This window comes from Cyrtonyx montezumae, unplaced genomic scaffold (assembly GCF_038088225.1).
Source record: "Cyrtonyx montezumae isolate F1298 unplaced genomic scaffold, pur_monq_1.0 scaffold_17, whole genome shotgun sequence".
Lineage (NCBI taxonomy): Eukaryota > Metazoa > Chordata > Aves > Galliformes > Odontophoridae > Cyrtonyx > Cyrtonyx montezumae.
Window position 1 is genome coordinate 34,853,256 of NW_027071903.1, and position 17,803 is coordinate 34,871,058.

General features: G+C 44.5%; 1 protein-coding gene across 2 annotated transcripts in view; it reads left to right on the top strand.

Moving 5' to 3' along the window:
• Window positions 1–201: 201 nt before the first annotated feature.
• The window catches only part of MAP2K5 (mitogen-activated protein kinase kinase 5), a 111,147-nt gene continuing 93,545 nt past the window's right edge, over window positions 202–17,803 (top strand). For both annotated transcript variants that reach the window (XM_065734088.1, XM_065734089.1), the window contains exons 1-6: window positions 202–437; window positions 4,564–4,612; window positions 8,809–8,876; window positions 13,019–13,088; window positions 16,110–16,150; window positions 16,825–16,892. In XM_065734088.1, coding sequence (XP_065590160.1) covers window positions 300–437; window positions 4,564–4,612; window positions 8,809–8,876; window positions 13,019–13,088; window positions 16,110–16,150; window positions 16,825–16,892 — 434 coding nt within the window. In that variant the 5' untranslated portion in view covers window positions 202–299. The remainder of the gene's footprint in view (window positions 438–4,563; window positions 4,613–8,808; window positions 8,877–13,018; window positions 13,089–16,109; window positions 16,151–16,824; window positions 16,893–17,803) is intronic.

Sequence of the window (17,803 nt, forward strand, 5' to 3'; positions counted from 1 at the left end):
CCCAACATGGCGCCGCCCCCAACATGGCGCCGCCCCCACCCAACATGGCTCCGCCCCCCAACATGGCGCCGCCCCCCCCAAACATGGCACCGCCCTCCCCAACATGGCGCCGCCTCCCCTCCTTCTTCCTCATTTTTTTCCCTCTTTCCCTCCTCCCCACTCCTCCGTTTTGGTTCCGGGGCAGCGGGGCGGTCGCGAGTCCTTCCTGCGGGCGGGGAGGGGCGGAGGCGGCGTAGCCCCGGCCCCACAGGGCAGCCCCCGGCCCGCGGCCCCGCAGCATGTGAGCCCGCGGGGCGGGGATGCTCTGGCTGCTCTGCGGCCCCTCCCGCGCCATGGAGAGCCACCAGGTGCTGGTGATCCGCATCAAGATCCCCGACGGCGGGGCCGTGGACTGGACCGTGCACTCAGCGCCGCAGCTGCTCTTCAGGGACGTGCTGGTGAGTGGGTGCCGCTCCTGCCCACCGAAACGGGGACATAATCCCGGTGTTAGGCGGGGTTTGGTGACGGCGCTGCTTGCTGCTCTCTGGGCCGGTTGAATCCTCAACCCTGAGCTGCCTTGGGGCTCTCCAAGGGCTCTTTCTGTTCTCTGGTGTTACTGAAGCTCCTTCGTCCCATCTGTGCTTAGTGCAGGTGTGGTGGGTGCTGCTTAGCGAAACTGCTTTCATTTTTAGCCTGAGCTGTGTCGCCTTGGCACTGACACAGCTGGACCTGATGCTGGAGCTGCTCATCAGGTGGGGAGAGATGGCAGCCAGAGCTGCTGGGGCTTGAGCAGCCACAGCTCCTAACCGGGCATGTGGGCGTGGTGGGGTTGGGATTGGACTTGATGATTTTGGAGGTCCTTTCCAACCTCAGTGATTCTGGGATTTATTTGGGAATTTGCGAAGCTAGAGCGATGACAGCTGTGGCTCGGTGGTTGGCCTGTGTCTCTGCAGTTGCCATAGCAGCCCTTAGTGTTACCCTGGCAGGTGAGGCCGCTGAGAGACCTGAGGGAGCCTGGCAGAGTCCTCAACACCTGATGTGCTGTGATGGATGGATGTGCAGACCCAGAGTTGGCCCTGGAGCCATCTGTGCCAGCAGTGGTCTGCAGCCACGTGGAGGTGATGCTTCCTGAGAGCAGTGGCTGCACCAAGCGTGGAAAATGAGCGAGTTGGGAAGAGTGTGTCAGCAGCTCTTCAGCCTGGTGCATCCCTGGTCAGAGAGCACTCCTTTCACTGCTGATGTGTTTGCAGAGGCAGTTATTTAGGGGATTGGTCACTGAATGTGCAAATCAGTGCTGAGGGGCTGTGCAGGGGTCATGCAGAGCGTTCTCCCTCCTGTTGAGGGCAGTTCTCATGGTCAGCGAGCCTGGGTTATCCACTCTCTGAAGCCAAGAACTGCAGGTGCACATGATGAGTGCATTTCTGGTCTTGGTCTGCACTGCTGCTGAAGTCACGCATGCAGGTGGCTTCTGGTGCTTCTCCTCTCCACATGAGATTTTAGTGCTCTTAGGTGTCAGCTTGCAGCCAGCTATTGGACGTCTTGCAAATCTGTTTCTCCCTTCTGAGCAAGTTGAGCTTCCCGTTTTGCAGCCAGTGAGTTGTTTGTGGTTTGAAACATCCCAAGGAAAGGGAACAGATTTATGTGTCAGGTTCGTTGGTGTTGGTGATGGTGATTCTCAGCAATCAGAGCTGGGCACCGTGAGGAGTGGTGACTTCCTGCTGGAAGCAGGGGACGTACAGCAGTGTCATGTCCTGGTGGGTCAGCAGGTGATGATGCATCACCATCAGGAACATCTCGGATGTCGGTGAGGAGGTCGGAAGTGGGACAAACTTTTTGTTGTCCTCCTGCCTTTGTTGTGATTTCCCCTCGCAGGCAATCACAGAGGGCTTATTTGTAGAGGACCAATTAAGGATAGTGTGGGGAATTGAGATGGTCCCTATTAAAGTAAGTTAAGGAGTAGCAACACTGGTCAGGCCCCACTGCTCCTCGTGTCTCCTGGGGTCTGATAGCAGCCTGTGTGCACACCTGAATGGCAGTAGCTGTGGGTGGGTGCTGCTCCCTGGTCTGGGCACAGCAGGGCTGTTCCTGATGGTGCCACTGCTGCTGTATTCAGCTTGGGCACTTGCCTGATTACTTTCCTGAAGTGGGTGCTAAGAACTGTTCTTCATAATGTCACTTTAAATATGTTCAAGGTGTATCAGCTTTGCAGACCCGTGAGTTACCAGTAAACAGATTTATTTTAAAGACACCACTAAATGAATTACAATGAGCTTATTTTTCTCATCAGGCTGTCTGTGTTCATTTGCCTGAGCTGTCAGCAGAGCATTTAAGCACTCGGTGTTAATTCAGGATAACTTCATGGTGTCACAGTGAGACGAGACCAGCTCTGATTGGAGAGCAGAGCCCGTGGTCTCAGTGTCTGTGCTGTTCTCAAAGGCAGTGCTTTCACGTTTTCTGCTCTCACCCAACGTAAGTGCTCCACAGTTCTGCTAGAGGGCAGGTTTGATGGTGTTCCTTCTGGCTGCCCTTTCCCTGTTATTTCCCCTCGCTGTTGGAGGCTTTTTATTTTGAAGGGTGCAACAGCAGCCATCACATGTGATCCTATTGGAGCAATCGGTTGTGAGCCACCCTATTTTACTCCTCGTGGTCTCTGTTGGGATCATAGGAAACCACTGCACACAATCTGCTGAAATTTAGAGTGATCCTTTAAGGCTGGGTTGCAGCGAGGTCTGAACGCTGGGGGGTGGAGGTGCTGTGCAGCAGCTGATGGAACTGCCCCACACCGTGCTTGGGTGGGTTTCCTCCTGTGCACTGATTTCATAGAAATACTGAAAGTTGCCCAGAGCAGAGCTGTGTGGTTGTTGGTGAGGCCTTTTCAACTGTTCATGAACAGCTCTTGAGTGGTACTCAGTCGTTACTCCTTTCAAAGAAGTCCCTGACTGAAAAGAAGAATATTATAAAAGCATTTACTGTTGCTGTCACAGTGCCATCACAGCAGAGCTCTCCTGGCAGACTCAGGGCCTTCACGAGTCCCTCCCTGGGCAATATTTACACACCCCTCAGCCTGCAAACATCCCCAGACGGGCTGCTTTTCTCATCCCCAATTTTATCTCCTTGTAATGCAAGTCTCCATGTGCTCCCACACTTATGTTTTACAAGTGGCTTAAGCCTAATGCAATTAAAGTGTGTTTGCCGAGGAATTTTCAGTGTTTAACTAAATAGATTTAGAAATAATTAGTTAACAGCACAGTCTTGTCTAATTTCTTGTTAGGGATGAAGGGCATGGCTCCTCTGGCTTTTGACCGAGTGTCTGCAGAGCTGTCCAACCATTTAGCCAGAAGGATTTGGGTTAATGTGGCAGTGTTTGGGATTTCACTGTGCTTAGGTGGTTTTAAAATCTCTGAGGCTGGAATCATTGGGTAAGCTGCACTGCACGGCTTTTGTCTTTTTGCATCAAATTAATAGTTTAAATGACTGCTCATTTATTTTAGCATCTGAAACAGTGAGACAGGAGAAAGTTTTGAGAAATATTATTTGCTTCAGTTAGCTCTGTGGAAATCTTTGTTGCTTCTCATTATATTAATTGTGTCTCTTTAACATTGCACAGAATGTTTAATTCCCTGCATTCAGATGAAGGATATGGAGAAAACAGAAGTGACAGGACAGTGATTGCTAAGGCTTTGACACGGGGAGTGCTTAGCACCCCGAGATGCTCACAGTGCACGTAGCGCAATAAATATTGCTGTGCATTAATTTCTAATCACTTTGTGACACTGTCAGTGGAGAGACTGCCTGACATGAGAAATCAGGCAGCAGGAAGGAGAAAACCATGCTGTGCATTTCTGCCATGCCCCGACATGACATATTGCAGCCGCGCCGAGCTGACAACGGCACATGCACTGGGAGGCCGGGATGGCTTAAATCCCAGCAGAATGTTTCACTGAATTCTGAGTAAGTGCTGGGGGTAAAGACTTAGAGGGGAAAAAAAAAATGAGGAGAGGGAAGGAAAAAAAAAAGCAGTTATCCATAGGCAACTTTAGGTGTAGAGGAAGGGTTTGTGCTTGCTCCAAAGCAGGGCTGTGGATGCCACGCTGTGTTTCTGAGCTGTGGGACGGGGGATGGAGGTGTGCAGCACAGTTGCCCTGCAGGGTCAGAGTGTGTGGAGAGCTCAGGGCAGTGCAGGAGGACTAAGGCAGGAAAACTGCTTTCTCCCTTTTGTAACTATTTGTAAACCTCTGTTTTTGTGGCATCCGTGGATTAGATGTGGGTTTTTCCATAACCCACAGGTAAAAAGTTGATCTGTTGAACTGCAACAGCGGATGACAACTGGTTTGTTGGCAATTATGATTGAGTCATTTAAAAATGAAAAGGTATTCCTGGAGGTAACATGGAGAGGAAGGAGGAGAGAGCAGTGATTTGGACTGCTCTGTGGTGTGCACTGATAAGTTAGTGATTTTGGGGCAGTGGTGAGTTGCAGGACTTCAGGTCTCCTGCTTGCAACTGGGGACCAATTAGGATGATTTACTCAGAATCGTCCCAGGCATTTCCCCTTTGCTACATAGCTAATTCTTCTTTACATTTTAGGATGTCATCGGTCAGGTTCTGCCAGATGCAACGACGACAGCGTTTGAGTGTAAGTATGACTTGTATAAACGGGCTTCTTTGTCTCATTATAGGGTTGTCATTTTTTAAATAATGTTTATGTTCATTATATGTTACAGTTAAATATTTAAGCAGTAATGCAAGTTTAATGATGATACTTGACTAAGTAATATTTTATTATTTAATCACAACTTGAGTGAGCATATTTCCACAATGCAGCTTTAATTACCAGCATGACCTTCCCATGCTCTTATTCCTCACCGCAATTATATTGCTTGAATTAAATGGAAATTATGAAGTACCTGTATGACTGAGCTGAAAACTTTATCCTCTCGTGGAAGGATTCGAAGGAGTGGTAGTTTTTACAGAAATATGGCATACTATACAGTTTTATTACCCCACATCGCAGCATGGCTGTACTTGTACCTCCAGTTTCTGCTGGAAATAGGGAATTGCTTCATTTTTTCCTTCTGCTGGGCATAGGCTCAATATGCCATGTCCCTGTTACCTCCTGGAGTAGGAGTGTGGATGGATAGGATAAAATCAGTAAGGTTAGAGAAGACATCTGAGATCATCAGGTCCAACCATCGACCCATTGCTGCCTCACCTGTTGACTGTGTCCCTGATACTGAGCTTCAGCTCCTGGAAGAGGTACGAGAGCTGCAGGATGTGCCACCTGGTCAGACCTGGGAGAGGTGATAGCTTCTGAAAGGCTGAGTGGGTCTGACCGAGGAGAACAGCTTGTGTATGGGGTCAGAGGAAGCTGCAGGTTGGGGTTCTCCCTGCCAGCACTTACACCTCATGTATGGGATTGCATCGTAGCTTTGCTGAGCTAGGAGAGCTCTTGGTGGCTGTGTTAGAGTGGATTTAGGCCAAAGCTGACATACTCAACCAGCACCGTTTCAGCTCTGCTCTGGAGACTCTTCTCATTTTCGATTGGACCCCCTGGGGGATTGTCCTGTTTGAAGAGCAGTGAGGTGCCAAGCAGAGTGAGGAAGCCGTGCTGACGGTGGAGGCAGGCAGGGCCGCATCGGGCCTGGAGTTCTTGTTACTGTTTCTCCCATCTGCAGAGCCTTGAAGTTAATTCTGGGTGTCAGTAATCGAAGGGAATGGTTCTGTGAGCCCTCAGGTACTACTACTTAGTGCTCTCCATTGTTCTTTTCCCATTTGTGTTTTGCCCTCCTAAAATTCCAGAGACCTAAGGATGGAAACAGGCCATGTCTCCAGACCTCGCCTTTATAAATTTGTTTTGATATGATTTGTTATTCTTTCTGAGAGCATCCTTCCCCCACCACCCATCAGCTCTCTTTGAACTTCATGCACCAGTAGCAGGCAGTGCCATCAGGGCAGTAGCCCATATTAATGGTACCATGTGTAGAACTTTCCTGGAAATACTTATTTCATTGTGTCTTCCAACATCTGCTTCTGTGCTTTCGGTTCATGTCTCTAGTCTGTCATTTACATCTGCACAGAACCATTTCCCCTGCCATTTAACTGGCATCTAAAATATGTTATGTATATTGATGCCTGATTATTCTGGTTACTTTATCCGTATCAGATGCCTGGATTTTTCCAGCTTAAGCTTCGTTCTCACCTGCTTCATTGCTTCTTCAGATGTGGATAATTGCCATCTCGTGTAGCCTGCTCGGCTGTTTGTTTGGTTATTGTTATCTACAGTGCATCATCCATTGCAGCTCATACCTGGGGCTGCACTTCTCCTTCTATTGGACCTTGATGTGGATTTCACCACCGTATCACACATTGCTACAAATAAAATGGCTAACAACATATGGCCTGTTATGATCCTTTTATCCAAACTCTGCCATTTTGTGTATTTGTGACACACTGCAGATTTTGTGAAGATTGCTTCATAATATTTGTTTACCATCTGCTGCACGCTATTTGCTATCTTGCTAGGATTTCTTCCTCCATTTTAAGTGACATTAGCAAAATCCAGCCAGTACGTAGGATTTTTTGGTTCTACTTTTGCTTCCCTAATGTGCTGGAAAATCTCATTGCTGTGCTCCAGGCAAGTAGAGAAGCCTGGAAATCGTTCTGAAGCCTTGCATTCTGCCTGGCTAGGTTTGGACCATGCCTGCTACGGTAGGACAGCAAGGGATTATTCTGCACAGAGAAGAGAGATACGTTTCAGTCTGCTTTTGCTCTTCTCAGACATTGCCTGACTGCTTCAGAGTTTGCTCTTTAATGCTGGGTTACGTTTCTTGCTTTTTCATCAACACATTTTTAAATTGAGTTTATTCTCTTTGCACCATTATCAAGACTTAGAATTCTAACTCAGAGAACTCTGGAGTTAATTTCTTATCATTTGAAAGGAATAATACGTGATGTGTAGAAAGCTTGGCAGTTGGGTTCTAGGAATGTTTCAGCCTTTTTTCTTCTCAGTGGTCCCAGCTCAGTTTGTTCCCTCAAACCAAGCCCATCTAGAGGCTTTTATCTCCATCTCTGCCATATGTTTTCTGTTTTGTTACTCCGGTCCCTCGTTGTTGATGCACAGCTCTGTCTTAATCTCCTTCAGTTCTGCTCCTGCAGCACGGCTGTGCTTTGGGTTTAGGCCAGCGAGCAGTTCTGCAGCTCCTCCTCCTCCCTGCCTAAAATGTTTCCAGGCGAGGAAGCATTGCGTTTCAACTCACTAACTCTTCTTAATCTTTTCATCAGTCATGACTCGCTGCAGGCTGGTAACCCCAGCAAGTAGTTGTAGCAAGCTGGCAATCCATCAGTTAAACTTCCACAAGGCTCTTGTAGGACACGGCTGTGCCATCTCGTTCCTCTTCCAGCTTTCATGTTCCAGTGGCCCATAGCTCTTTCCTGGTACATTTTTAGAGTGTTATTCTCTGGGTTTTTTATGGTTGTTTTTTTTTCCCCTCTAGTATTTGTCTTTTGTGTTTTCTCTTCTACGTTGTTTTTGCTCTTCTCTGCATCTTCAGAATGAGCTGCTTGGTTTTCAGAGCCAGAATGAACTAACTGTTTTTCTCGGGGGAGTCTTAATTAGTTGATTTAGGTCTGTTCCCAGATTCTCATGCAGGAGTGAGCCCTCATCCAGGGAAACAGAGTCACTTTCCGTGTGCTGGTGTGAGGGCTAAGGTGGATGTTTAGATTGCAGCAAAAAGTGGAGACAGATCGATAAGCCCTCCCTTCTTCCCAAAGCTGGAGCAATAAAAAGAAATGAACTTCTTGTTATGGGTTTGGAAGGTAGGGGTCCATGCCCATGGCCAATGCCTCTGCAGCTCTCCTGGTGCTGAGCTGAGCTGTTCTCTGGGGCTGGAGAGAGGACAGGGCTGGGTGCTGCAGCAAGTGCAGTGTGTGCTGGTGGAGCGTGCTGCTGTTCCAGCTGGTGCTGGTGGGGGATTCAGCCCTCTGGTGCACCTGCACCTGCTGGATCCTGCCATATGTCTTTGGGATGGCTCTTCCTCCTCTACACCTTTGTATTAACTACTCTTTCTGAACACCTTGCTCTGTTGAAAGCCCTCCAACCTTTGCCCTGATTCCGTCTTTACAGCAGGACATCGTGGTCAGAAGTGCCTTGTCCCTGTGTCCAGGGCTCTCACCATGGACCCGTGGTTGCCCCGTGGTCAAACACACCAACTGTGTTTGCTCGTTGGCACTCTGCTGTCCTTCTGTAAATGCACTTCTCTATAATCGTGTAGATCTGTGCCCACCTGTTTAAGTCAGTGTCTGTGTCATGAAGGTAATGTGGGTGGGAGGGGCATGGCATCAAGCAGGTGGACTGAGTTTGGTGAGGTTGGCACTGAGAGCAGAGGGTTTCACCAAAAGGAGAACAGGTCACTGTAAATGTCAGTGTAATAGTAAATTAACTTCTGCCCAAACTTGACTCTGTCTGCGAGGATCAAAACACATGAAGAAACCTTGCTTTGTGTCTGCTGTGTTGGAATACCCACTCAAAGGGCTTTGGTGTGAGGTTCTCAGCTTCTGGAGAGGTTCTGGCAATAAAAGAATTCTTCAAAGTTTTGAGCATTTCATTTGTGCCTCCCTTTTATATGTAATTGTTGTCCTTGTTAATTAATATTTGAAATCGCTATGTGTTATTATTCCCTGTATTCCTGGTCACCTGTGTAGTTGGTTTGTATGTTCTTATTTTCATTGACTTGCATGTGTCCAGCCAAAAAAAAAAAGAAAAAAAAACCCTTGGATTTAAAAACATAGCCCTCCTTATTCCATTGTTCATGATGTAATGCATTTCTTTGTCAGATGAAGATGAGGACGGTGATCGGATTACTGTCAGAAGTGATGAAGAAATGAAAGCCATGCTGTCCTATGTAGGTACAGTATGAGAAATGCTGATGCTCTCCATGTTTATCAGCTTGTGTGTGTGTGTTTGCACGTATCAAGTTGTTAATGTAAGCTGCAGCGTTCACAGAGTAATATTAAGCCTAGGTGTTTAAAAACTGTATCACGTGGGATATATGGTCATGCTTGACTTTTTAAAAAAAGACTCGTACACTTACTGATCATATCATAAACATTAAGAATAATGCATCTTAATGACTTTTGCATTAGGTATAGTGCAGGCTAAATGGACTATCAATTTCTTGTATTTTTTATGCAGTACTTAAAGTAACGGCTCATTAAAAATGAACCCCTGGGCTCTAAAAATTTTTCAAAATCTACTTTCATCTGGAGACGGTTTCACCCCTCCTAACTGAAGAGTTTCATTGTAGCTGCAGGCTCAGTGTTCATAGAGGATTTAAAGGCACATTTTCTGTTTTTTAGTATGAGAAATGTGCAGGTCTGTATCTTTATGCACATAGATATATGTAAAATCTGTCAAGATACCTATAAATGTAACATCAGGCTATAGAAATAAAGCATTTGCTGACTTATTGAAACAGAGTAATAGCTCAGATGTATGTTTCAGGTTGCAGATGGAAGTGAAAAAAATGGTTTAACCTTTTCCTTCAGATGATAGAGATAGGAAGAAAATAACAAATAAATAACAAATGGATCTTTTGTAAGTCAAATGGATTGGCAGTCCCTTGCAAAGTGCGTTTCTGATTATGTGAATGGCACTAATGTCCAACTTGTGAGAATGGAGCACCAGCCAGTGCCAGCCAAGGACCCAGTGACTGCAGCTCTGCTGGAGGGCTCTGATCAGAGAGGTTTGGGACATTGCCTCAACTTGATCCTGGGGTAGGTGAAGGGCAGCATGTGGAGGCTGAGTTCTGGAACCACTCATGATTTTCTTTGCAGAGGAGGGGGACCATTGCTGGTCAGGAACTGAAGAGTACTAAGACAGCTTTGGGAAAGAGAGGAAGGGGATTTAGTGCTCGTTTGTTGGGTTGGGTTTTGTTTGATACACGTAGATCACGGAGTGTGCTTCCCCATTAGAGTTCCTTGTGTTGATCGCTGCTCCTCTCAAATTGTCTGTCACTATGCTGTTAAACTGGTAACCGTGCACCTTCCTGGCACAGCCAGTTAATCACACCTTTGTAAGGTCACCTACTCCTTGTGCTTCCAAGCTTACGGGTAAAGATTCAGTATGTTACTGCTGTCATTGCTCAACTCTACTTTCCCCTAAAAGTTATTGGATGTGTGTACGTGACTCCTTTCCACCTCAGCAGCTTTTCTTCTCTGCAGATGTTCCAATTTTGAACTTGTTGGCCACTTCATTGCTGCTTTGCAGTGGGAAGTTTTCTTTCAGATTGAGAAAGTTTAATTCTCCGAGATTACAGATCTGTTCCGTGCAGGCCCGACGTTATCGTTGGCAGAGCTGTTCTGGGTCATGCCCAACCTTTCATCTTTGGGATTTTGGTTTTAGCGTTTGACAACAGGAATGCATTTGGGCAGCTCAGAAGTTACTTCAGTGTACACAGAAATACTTTGTGTTATGCCCATGCAGATGTCGTGGAATGGTAAATACAGCTGGTTTTCTGTTGCGCTTTGCAGTTAATTAAAGATGGGCGCTGAGCAGCGGTGGGGTTGCACTTCAGCTGTTGTCTTGTATCGCTATAAAAAGGCAGTAATTTTTTTGACAGCCTCTGATTGGAAAGTTGCTTGCAGCTTTCTGAAAGCAAGGGGGTACATGCTCTGGATCAATAACTGGCAAATTTTCCATTAAAAAGAATGCCTGAACAATGTTCCAAATAGCCACTGGCATCTTAATTTTCCACGGAAACCTCAAATGCTCATATGTGGAGGACAAGTCATTTTCAGACAATTTTTCCAGACTACTTGTTAACAGTTATTGCTGTCCCAAAAGGTTGACAGCTTACATGATTGATATTTCATTTACTTGTCATCACCGGTTGAGTAATGGAGAGGGCCATGCTTTCCTCTCTCCGTTTTCTATTTTTTTTTATGGTAAGAAACATAGTTTTGTGTATGTTCATTTTATTAATTATTCTGGAGAGGATGTAATATCTGTTTATACTGTATGTATATGTCTTGAGGTCATAGAATGGCACCAGCAAAGTGGTAGTTAAAAAACAACAAAAAGAACAACTTTGTGTTTTCCTGAGCACTTATGGCATAACTATGGGGCCCATAACTATTAGATCCAGACAATAGTGTTTTTATAAATGGGAATGGGAGCATGAATGTGGGTCTGGCTTGCTATTCGTAACCCCCCACAATATGAAATAAGTCTGTGGGTAGTCCTGACTCCCAGAAAAACCCCACTGATAATTTCAAAGCAATGGGCTTCTGTAATGAATAGCTTTGCTCCGTATAAAAACAGTGAAAGCGTGCATCGTGGGGTTGTTTAAGATGGGGATTTATATGTTTACATACTACCATGAACAAGATACCCTCCTCAGAAATCTTGTGGTGAGACTTTAATGAGGGAAATGCTTTTAGCAGCAGGCACTGTGCTAAGTGTACACACAGGAGGTGGGGCTGGACAGATACTGATGCCCTCAGCAATTTTCTTCATAACGATTTTTTTTTTACAAGAGGAAATTTCTTCCTGTTTCTTAGCACAGATTAATTAAAAAAAAATCAGAAAAGAGAAGTACTGAAACATTTATTGGCGTGAAGCTTTTGGTCTATGGCAGCAGGTGATGGTCTTTGTATTGTAAAGGAAACAGTAAGAGGTTCTGCACGTAAATTGACACTGGTGCCCATCTAAAGTCTACTTAGTGCAGTTCACATGTTTAATCCCATTATCAAAGAGTGAAACACTTTGTAGAGTTCAGTAGCTAGTCAACTTCTTGCATTTTTAAAGTCATATAAGTAAAGAACGCTTGCGTTGTAGGAAATCATTGGTGTGAGCAAAATATTCATGTTTCGTTCCATCCAGACTTAGAATTTTTTTTCCTGTTGACATCCAGTCTTGCCAGTTTGAGTAATAGTATCACAAGAAGTGGTAACAGTGACATTCTGAAGTCTTAGACCACACTCAGCTGGTGAGAATTAGCATGAAAGTCAGTGGAGCCGCACTGATTTATGCCATGGAGATCTGGCCCACCGCCAGCATGCTTGCTTCAAAGATGCAGGGGGATTGCTGAAGAAATGTGCTTTGTGATGTGCTCTCGATATTTAACTCATCGTGGTGAGAAATGGGCTCAGGCAGTGCTCAGGGAAAGGTCCTTGTGCTGCCCTGGGACTGCTCTGCTTTGTCACTGGTCCCGTGATTCTGTGTCCTGTTTGGTGGGTGCTCACTGCACCTCCATGAAGGATGGCTAGAAAAGGCTTTATTCTGTCCAAATATTCATCTCATTGCTTAATGCCCCCGTTCATCCTCATCCCACCTTAGCTATTTTCTCTTTTCCTAAATGTTGATGTTCTCAGATGCTTTTATGCCTCTTCTCGTTCATGCTTAACCTTCCTTTAGCAATGTGCTTTCCCTGCAGATTGCTCCTAGTGGTCCCAGTTGAGCACAAGTGCCATAGACCAAGGTCTCCTAATGGCTGCAGTGGCCTTTCCATACCCTACTGTGCATTAAATGAGAGCAGTGAGGGAATGCATGACTTCTCTGCCTATGTGGCATGCGGCCCCAGTTGCCCTGGCCATGCTTCAGCACTGCAAATTCTTGGATAGCTCCCAGATTCTTTTCTCCCTTGGAGTTTCCTTCATGTTGCTTTTTTTCTATTTTTTTCCCTTTGGACTGCATTTGTTTCCACATTTGACTCGTTTTCCCAGCTTTTCCAGGAATGGCAGCTGCAGTGCTTGCTGTCAGTGTTGCATTTGCTCCATCTGTTATGACGTTCCCAGGTTTCAGGTGAGCCTGAGGTTCACATCATTGAGCCAGGAGCAGATCCCTGTGCTGCTTGTTGCCACCCCTTGGTTGTGTTCCTCCCATTCCACTTCACTGTGTGAGCACTACAAGTGATGAGGAAGCATTGCAGAGGCTGATATCTATAATGGCAGTAAAAAAAAATATACAGTGAATTAAACAATCCATAAGTGCACTTACTACTGTTTGTACATTACTGAGTAATCTCTTTTTTTAATCTCTTTGCAGTATTACTCCACTGTAATGGAACAGCAAGTAAATGGACAGTTAATAGAGCCTCTTCAGATATATCCAAGAGGTAATGCTTAACAAATTCTAATCAACAATGATTATATCAGTAAACTGTTTCATCAACAGTTATGTTTTCGAGAGGTTTAAATGCACATAACATGATGTTTACCTCTTAATTTGGATACAAGAATTCATTATTGTGGGGAGTGTAGTGAAAACTACATTTATTGCATATAAAATAGCTAATTTACTGGAGTAAATTAGACTAACAAGATTCAGTTTGCATAGTACATATTTATGTACATTTAAGAAACTCATTGACGATGATGCTGCATGTATTCAAACCAAAGCAGATGAATAACTTAATTTTTGGGTGCTTAGAAAGATTGGATTTTTTTTTTTTAAGATTTTGTTGGATATTTTAATGTGATTAATCACCCTAACAGACCTGGGGAACATGTCCTGTTGCTGTTCGTTTTGAGAATGGGAGCCTCTCTGTCACAGAAGCTCTGTGTATGACATGTTTAAGATTTGGGCAGTTAGTGTAGTATCAAAATGATCACAAGTGCTTTAATAGTTCTCCTGAACAGAGAAAGATGCAATCAATTTTGTGGGCTGAGGCAATTGAAAAATAGGTCACTCCATCCTGAACAAAAATCTGTAGGCAGCTGGCTAGGTTTTGGGGAACGTGCTGTGCTCTCTGAACTCAAGTAATGGCTTAAAAAATAAGAGAGCCGAATCCATTACATAATTCCACTGATTCATTCAGATTCTCTCAGTATCCAGTCTTTGAATCTGGCTCTTAATTGATGAAACAGATAAGCTTTAAATTCTCCAAGTAAATCTCCCAGCAATAAATTAATTGAAATAATTAAAAATTAAACTACTCTCACTTAACTGGTATCATACAAATAATCATACCATGAGTTTCCCAATTAAACATTCTAGACTTCCATTACTTACAACTCTCTGAAGTTTGAATTGGGCAATTAACCAACACTCTTCTCAAGCACGTGCTAATAAGGTCTCCAAAGGAGGCTGGGATTCCTCAGCTTCCCAGCAAAGAGAAACCTGGATGCAGGGGGAATGCAAAGGTGGTACAACTCAGGATTGTGGGGTCTGGCTAAGGGGTGCCCCTTAATGTTACAACAAATGATCCACGTGTGTGGGAACCCTTCCTGGGAATACAGAGCAATTGAGTGCCTCTCTCCTTATGGATATTTTGCCAGGAGATGCTCAGTAGTGACATGGCTGTGTGTGAAAGAAAAGCAGCTTTTCTGAGGTTAGAAATCAGGCTTTTAGATTCTTTGTGGGTAACTGGGTCGTTCCTGAAGAACCAGCCCAATGGGCTCCTGATCCTGCTGCTGGCTCCTTTTCTGTTTGCTTTCCATCTGAAGATGGTGATCTTTGACTGTATAGATCAAGCATTCATTGGCATGCTGATGATGGCACTTAGCCACCATTGGCTCAGCCACGCACATCTCCCTGCAGATGGTTTGCCATTACTTCTCTAAATTGCCTCAGAGCAGAGTTGCTGCTTCACCTTGATGTCTCATCAGTAACACACAGCCACTCTGCATGTAACTTAGGGCTCTCCCTTTTAAAGTGTTTTCTTCCCAAGCCCTCTCTGCCTTTCAGCCTTCCTGCAGCTCGTGGGGAAGCCTCTGGTAGCTCCCAAAAACTCCACAATGTCAACCATCAGCCACTTCTGGGGGCAGGTCTTGGCTGTGCTCTTATCAGTTAATAATTCTAAGGTCTTTCAGGAAGGGAAAATGTTATTTATTTTATTCTGCATATTTAAAAATATATACAGTGCATGCACACACAAATCCTGTATACGTTATATACATATGTGTGTGTATATATGTGTGTATGTATACAGATGTATATATGCATACTCTCACCTTCCATTCCATGGAAGGGATATAGATTCTGTATGTATGTGTACATCTAATAGCACGTATGGTATAAATAATTCACACATAAGTCAGAAAGATAACAGCTTTCTGAAGTATAGTTTAAGATGCTGATTTTTATCTGTTGGGGGAAAAAATTCCAATATCCTTCTGTGTATTTTAGAATAGCTTATTGTTTGGGGCTTTTTTATGACCTGAATCTGTACTGTTTTCTTTCTTTAAGGCACACGTGGTAATTTCTAATGTCATTGAAAGGCATGTGGCCTGGCTTGGCCCTAACTGATGTGTTTAATAACTATCATCTGTGTCCTTCTGACTAATAAATAGTTCTGTTTCCTGCTGTCAAAAATGGAAGTGAAGTGCATCTGCATCAGAGAAAGAGAAAAATCAAATCCGTCCCTCCTCAGACAATCAATCAAAAGTGACAGGCCCTTTAACATGCCATTTGTAGGGCACTGCAGTTTGGAAATGGGAACTGTCTGTAACATGTAGCTAGAAGCCTTTGTGGCTTTAACGTTTGACAAAAGCACATCCACCAAAAGGGGAAACAAGGCAGCGTGTAGTTCGGGGGCTTGGAGGAAATACCTTCTCCTCTCTAACCCCAGGTGTCACAGTTTGGTGCCACATCTGTAGATCTGTAGCCCAAATGTGGCATTTTGTGCAGCTTTTATCCAGTGTTTGGTTTCTCGAGGCTCGCTGCTGTTGCCCCAATGTGTTTCTTCCACATTTAGAACAAGCTGTGTTTGACAGCATGACTGATCTATGACACGTGGCAGCTTGGTTCCTTTAAAACACGTCTTGCAAATATTTCTGTTAAGTGTCAGAAAAATACAGCGCCTAAAAATATAATGACATAAGATATTGATTTTAATTTGAATTACAAAAAGAATCTGATAATTTAATCGAACGGTTCTCTGAATTTTGATGTGTTTTAAGCAGAAATTAGAATTTATATTACATGGTGTCAGAAAGCTCTTAGCATTTATAAATGCTCACTCCTGCAAGTTAAAAATCCTGGTTCATAATTCCCACTCTGGGTCTTGGGAGGCACTTTTCAATCATTTCTCTCTGCTAATTTTGGTGTCACCCTCATTTCTTTTTAAAAGATTCATTTTGAGCAAATTTGTAAATGGCCCTGATGTGTTCTACAATTTAGTCAATTACTGTTTCAGCCTGCAAGCCTCCTGGGAAACGGAACATACATGGCCTGAAGGTACGAATTTCAATAATTGTTTCAGTAAAGTTAGATGGATTTGTAATGCTGTGTTCCACTTATTGAAATGTCAAATAAAACTGCACTTTCTTGAGCTCTGACAAGCGGATTTTTTTGTGTGAGGGTGGGAGAGCGATTCATCTGCTGGGTGTTGGCTGTGGGATCTGTATATACAGTTTTAATGAAGATGGAATTGCTTTTTTTTTTCTTTTTTTAAAGCACTGTCTGTAAGGTCCTTAAATGTTAATATTCAGTTTATTAACTGATGTCTGCTGCTACTTCAAAGAGTTTGAAGCAAAAATACCGTGTTCGTTTGTTCTCAGGGACGTAAGGGAGCATGGGGCCCTCTGCAGGGCCATCTTTGGAGTTGTTTGATTCACTCAGGTCCATACTGACATTAACGGATCATTCAATTCTTAAGAATAAATGGGCATCCCACCTCTTTCTGTTTTATCTAACGAAGCGTGGAAGAGGAGGGGAGGATTGTATTTTGTAGTCCAGGAGTTGTATAGCCTGCTAACCTACATACAGGCAAGACCTCAACCATCGGCATGCCTAGCAACGAGCTAATTAACCTTCGCAGTGAAATGAGAAATTCATGGCAAATTACAGGTTAATTAGAATAGTGTCCTCTGAACACAAACGACTGATAAAGATTCTTTCCCTGCCTGCAGGTAAATACACGAGCAGGGTCTGCTAATAATAGCAGTTCTGCAGTCTCGGATTCCCTTCCAAGCAATAGGTAAGAGTCAAGAATGGGAACGTACGTTTGGTTTTCTTCTCTTTTATTAAACCAAAATGGTACCTGTGTGTGGCAGTTTACCAGCCCTAAGCTTGGGGTTGAGTAACTTTCTCAATGCAGCAGCCAGGCGTGCCAAAGCGTGGTGGGAGGGCGGAATTAACCGTGGCTTGTGGGCCTGGCTAGGTTCACATTGCTGCTTGTTCAGGAGGGGTTTCTGCCAAAAGAAATACGTCTGTTCCGAGTGGCTTTGTCCTTCATAGGCAGTGCAGAAATACTGTTTATGGGTGAGCTGGTTTGTTTGAACTGATGTGGTTGTCGCAAAGTCTGTATGTTCAGCTCTTCATTGCTTATCTCATTGGGGTTTCTTTGATTTTAAAAGGTGATGCTCAGTTTGGTACGTTTGTAATTGTGGGGGCAGGTTAATATTGATTTTTATTTTATATTATTTTATATATATATGTTATATTTAAACACACATACACATATAATTAAAAAAACAAACACAAAAAAAAGCGTGTTCTTAAAAGGAAATAAGAAAAATCTGCCTCCTCTGTCCTCTTCATGTAAGAGCGTATTTGAAACACGGGAATAGAAACCTCCAGAGGTCCCTTCCAACCTAAATTATGCTTTGATTCCAATCAGTGTGTGCCGTGTGCTACTGCACTGAGCTGTGCTTCAGCACAGCTTTTGTCTCTGAGACCATTTTGGAAATAACTGTCCAAGAGGAACGTGCTCAGACGCAGCCCCGCTGCCCACACCCAGCAGTGATAGGTGGAGAGATGGGGCTGTGCTGGGGCTGGGACACAGCACGTGGCCTTACCAAGGACCACTCAGACCAGCCCTGGCACTGTTTGGTGGCTTAGATGCTGTCTGTGACTTTCCAAGGAAAGCAAATAGGATTGTCTACAGGA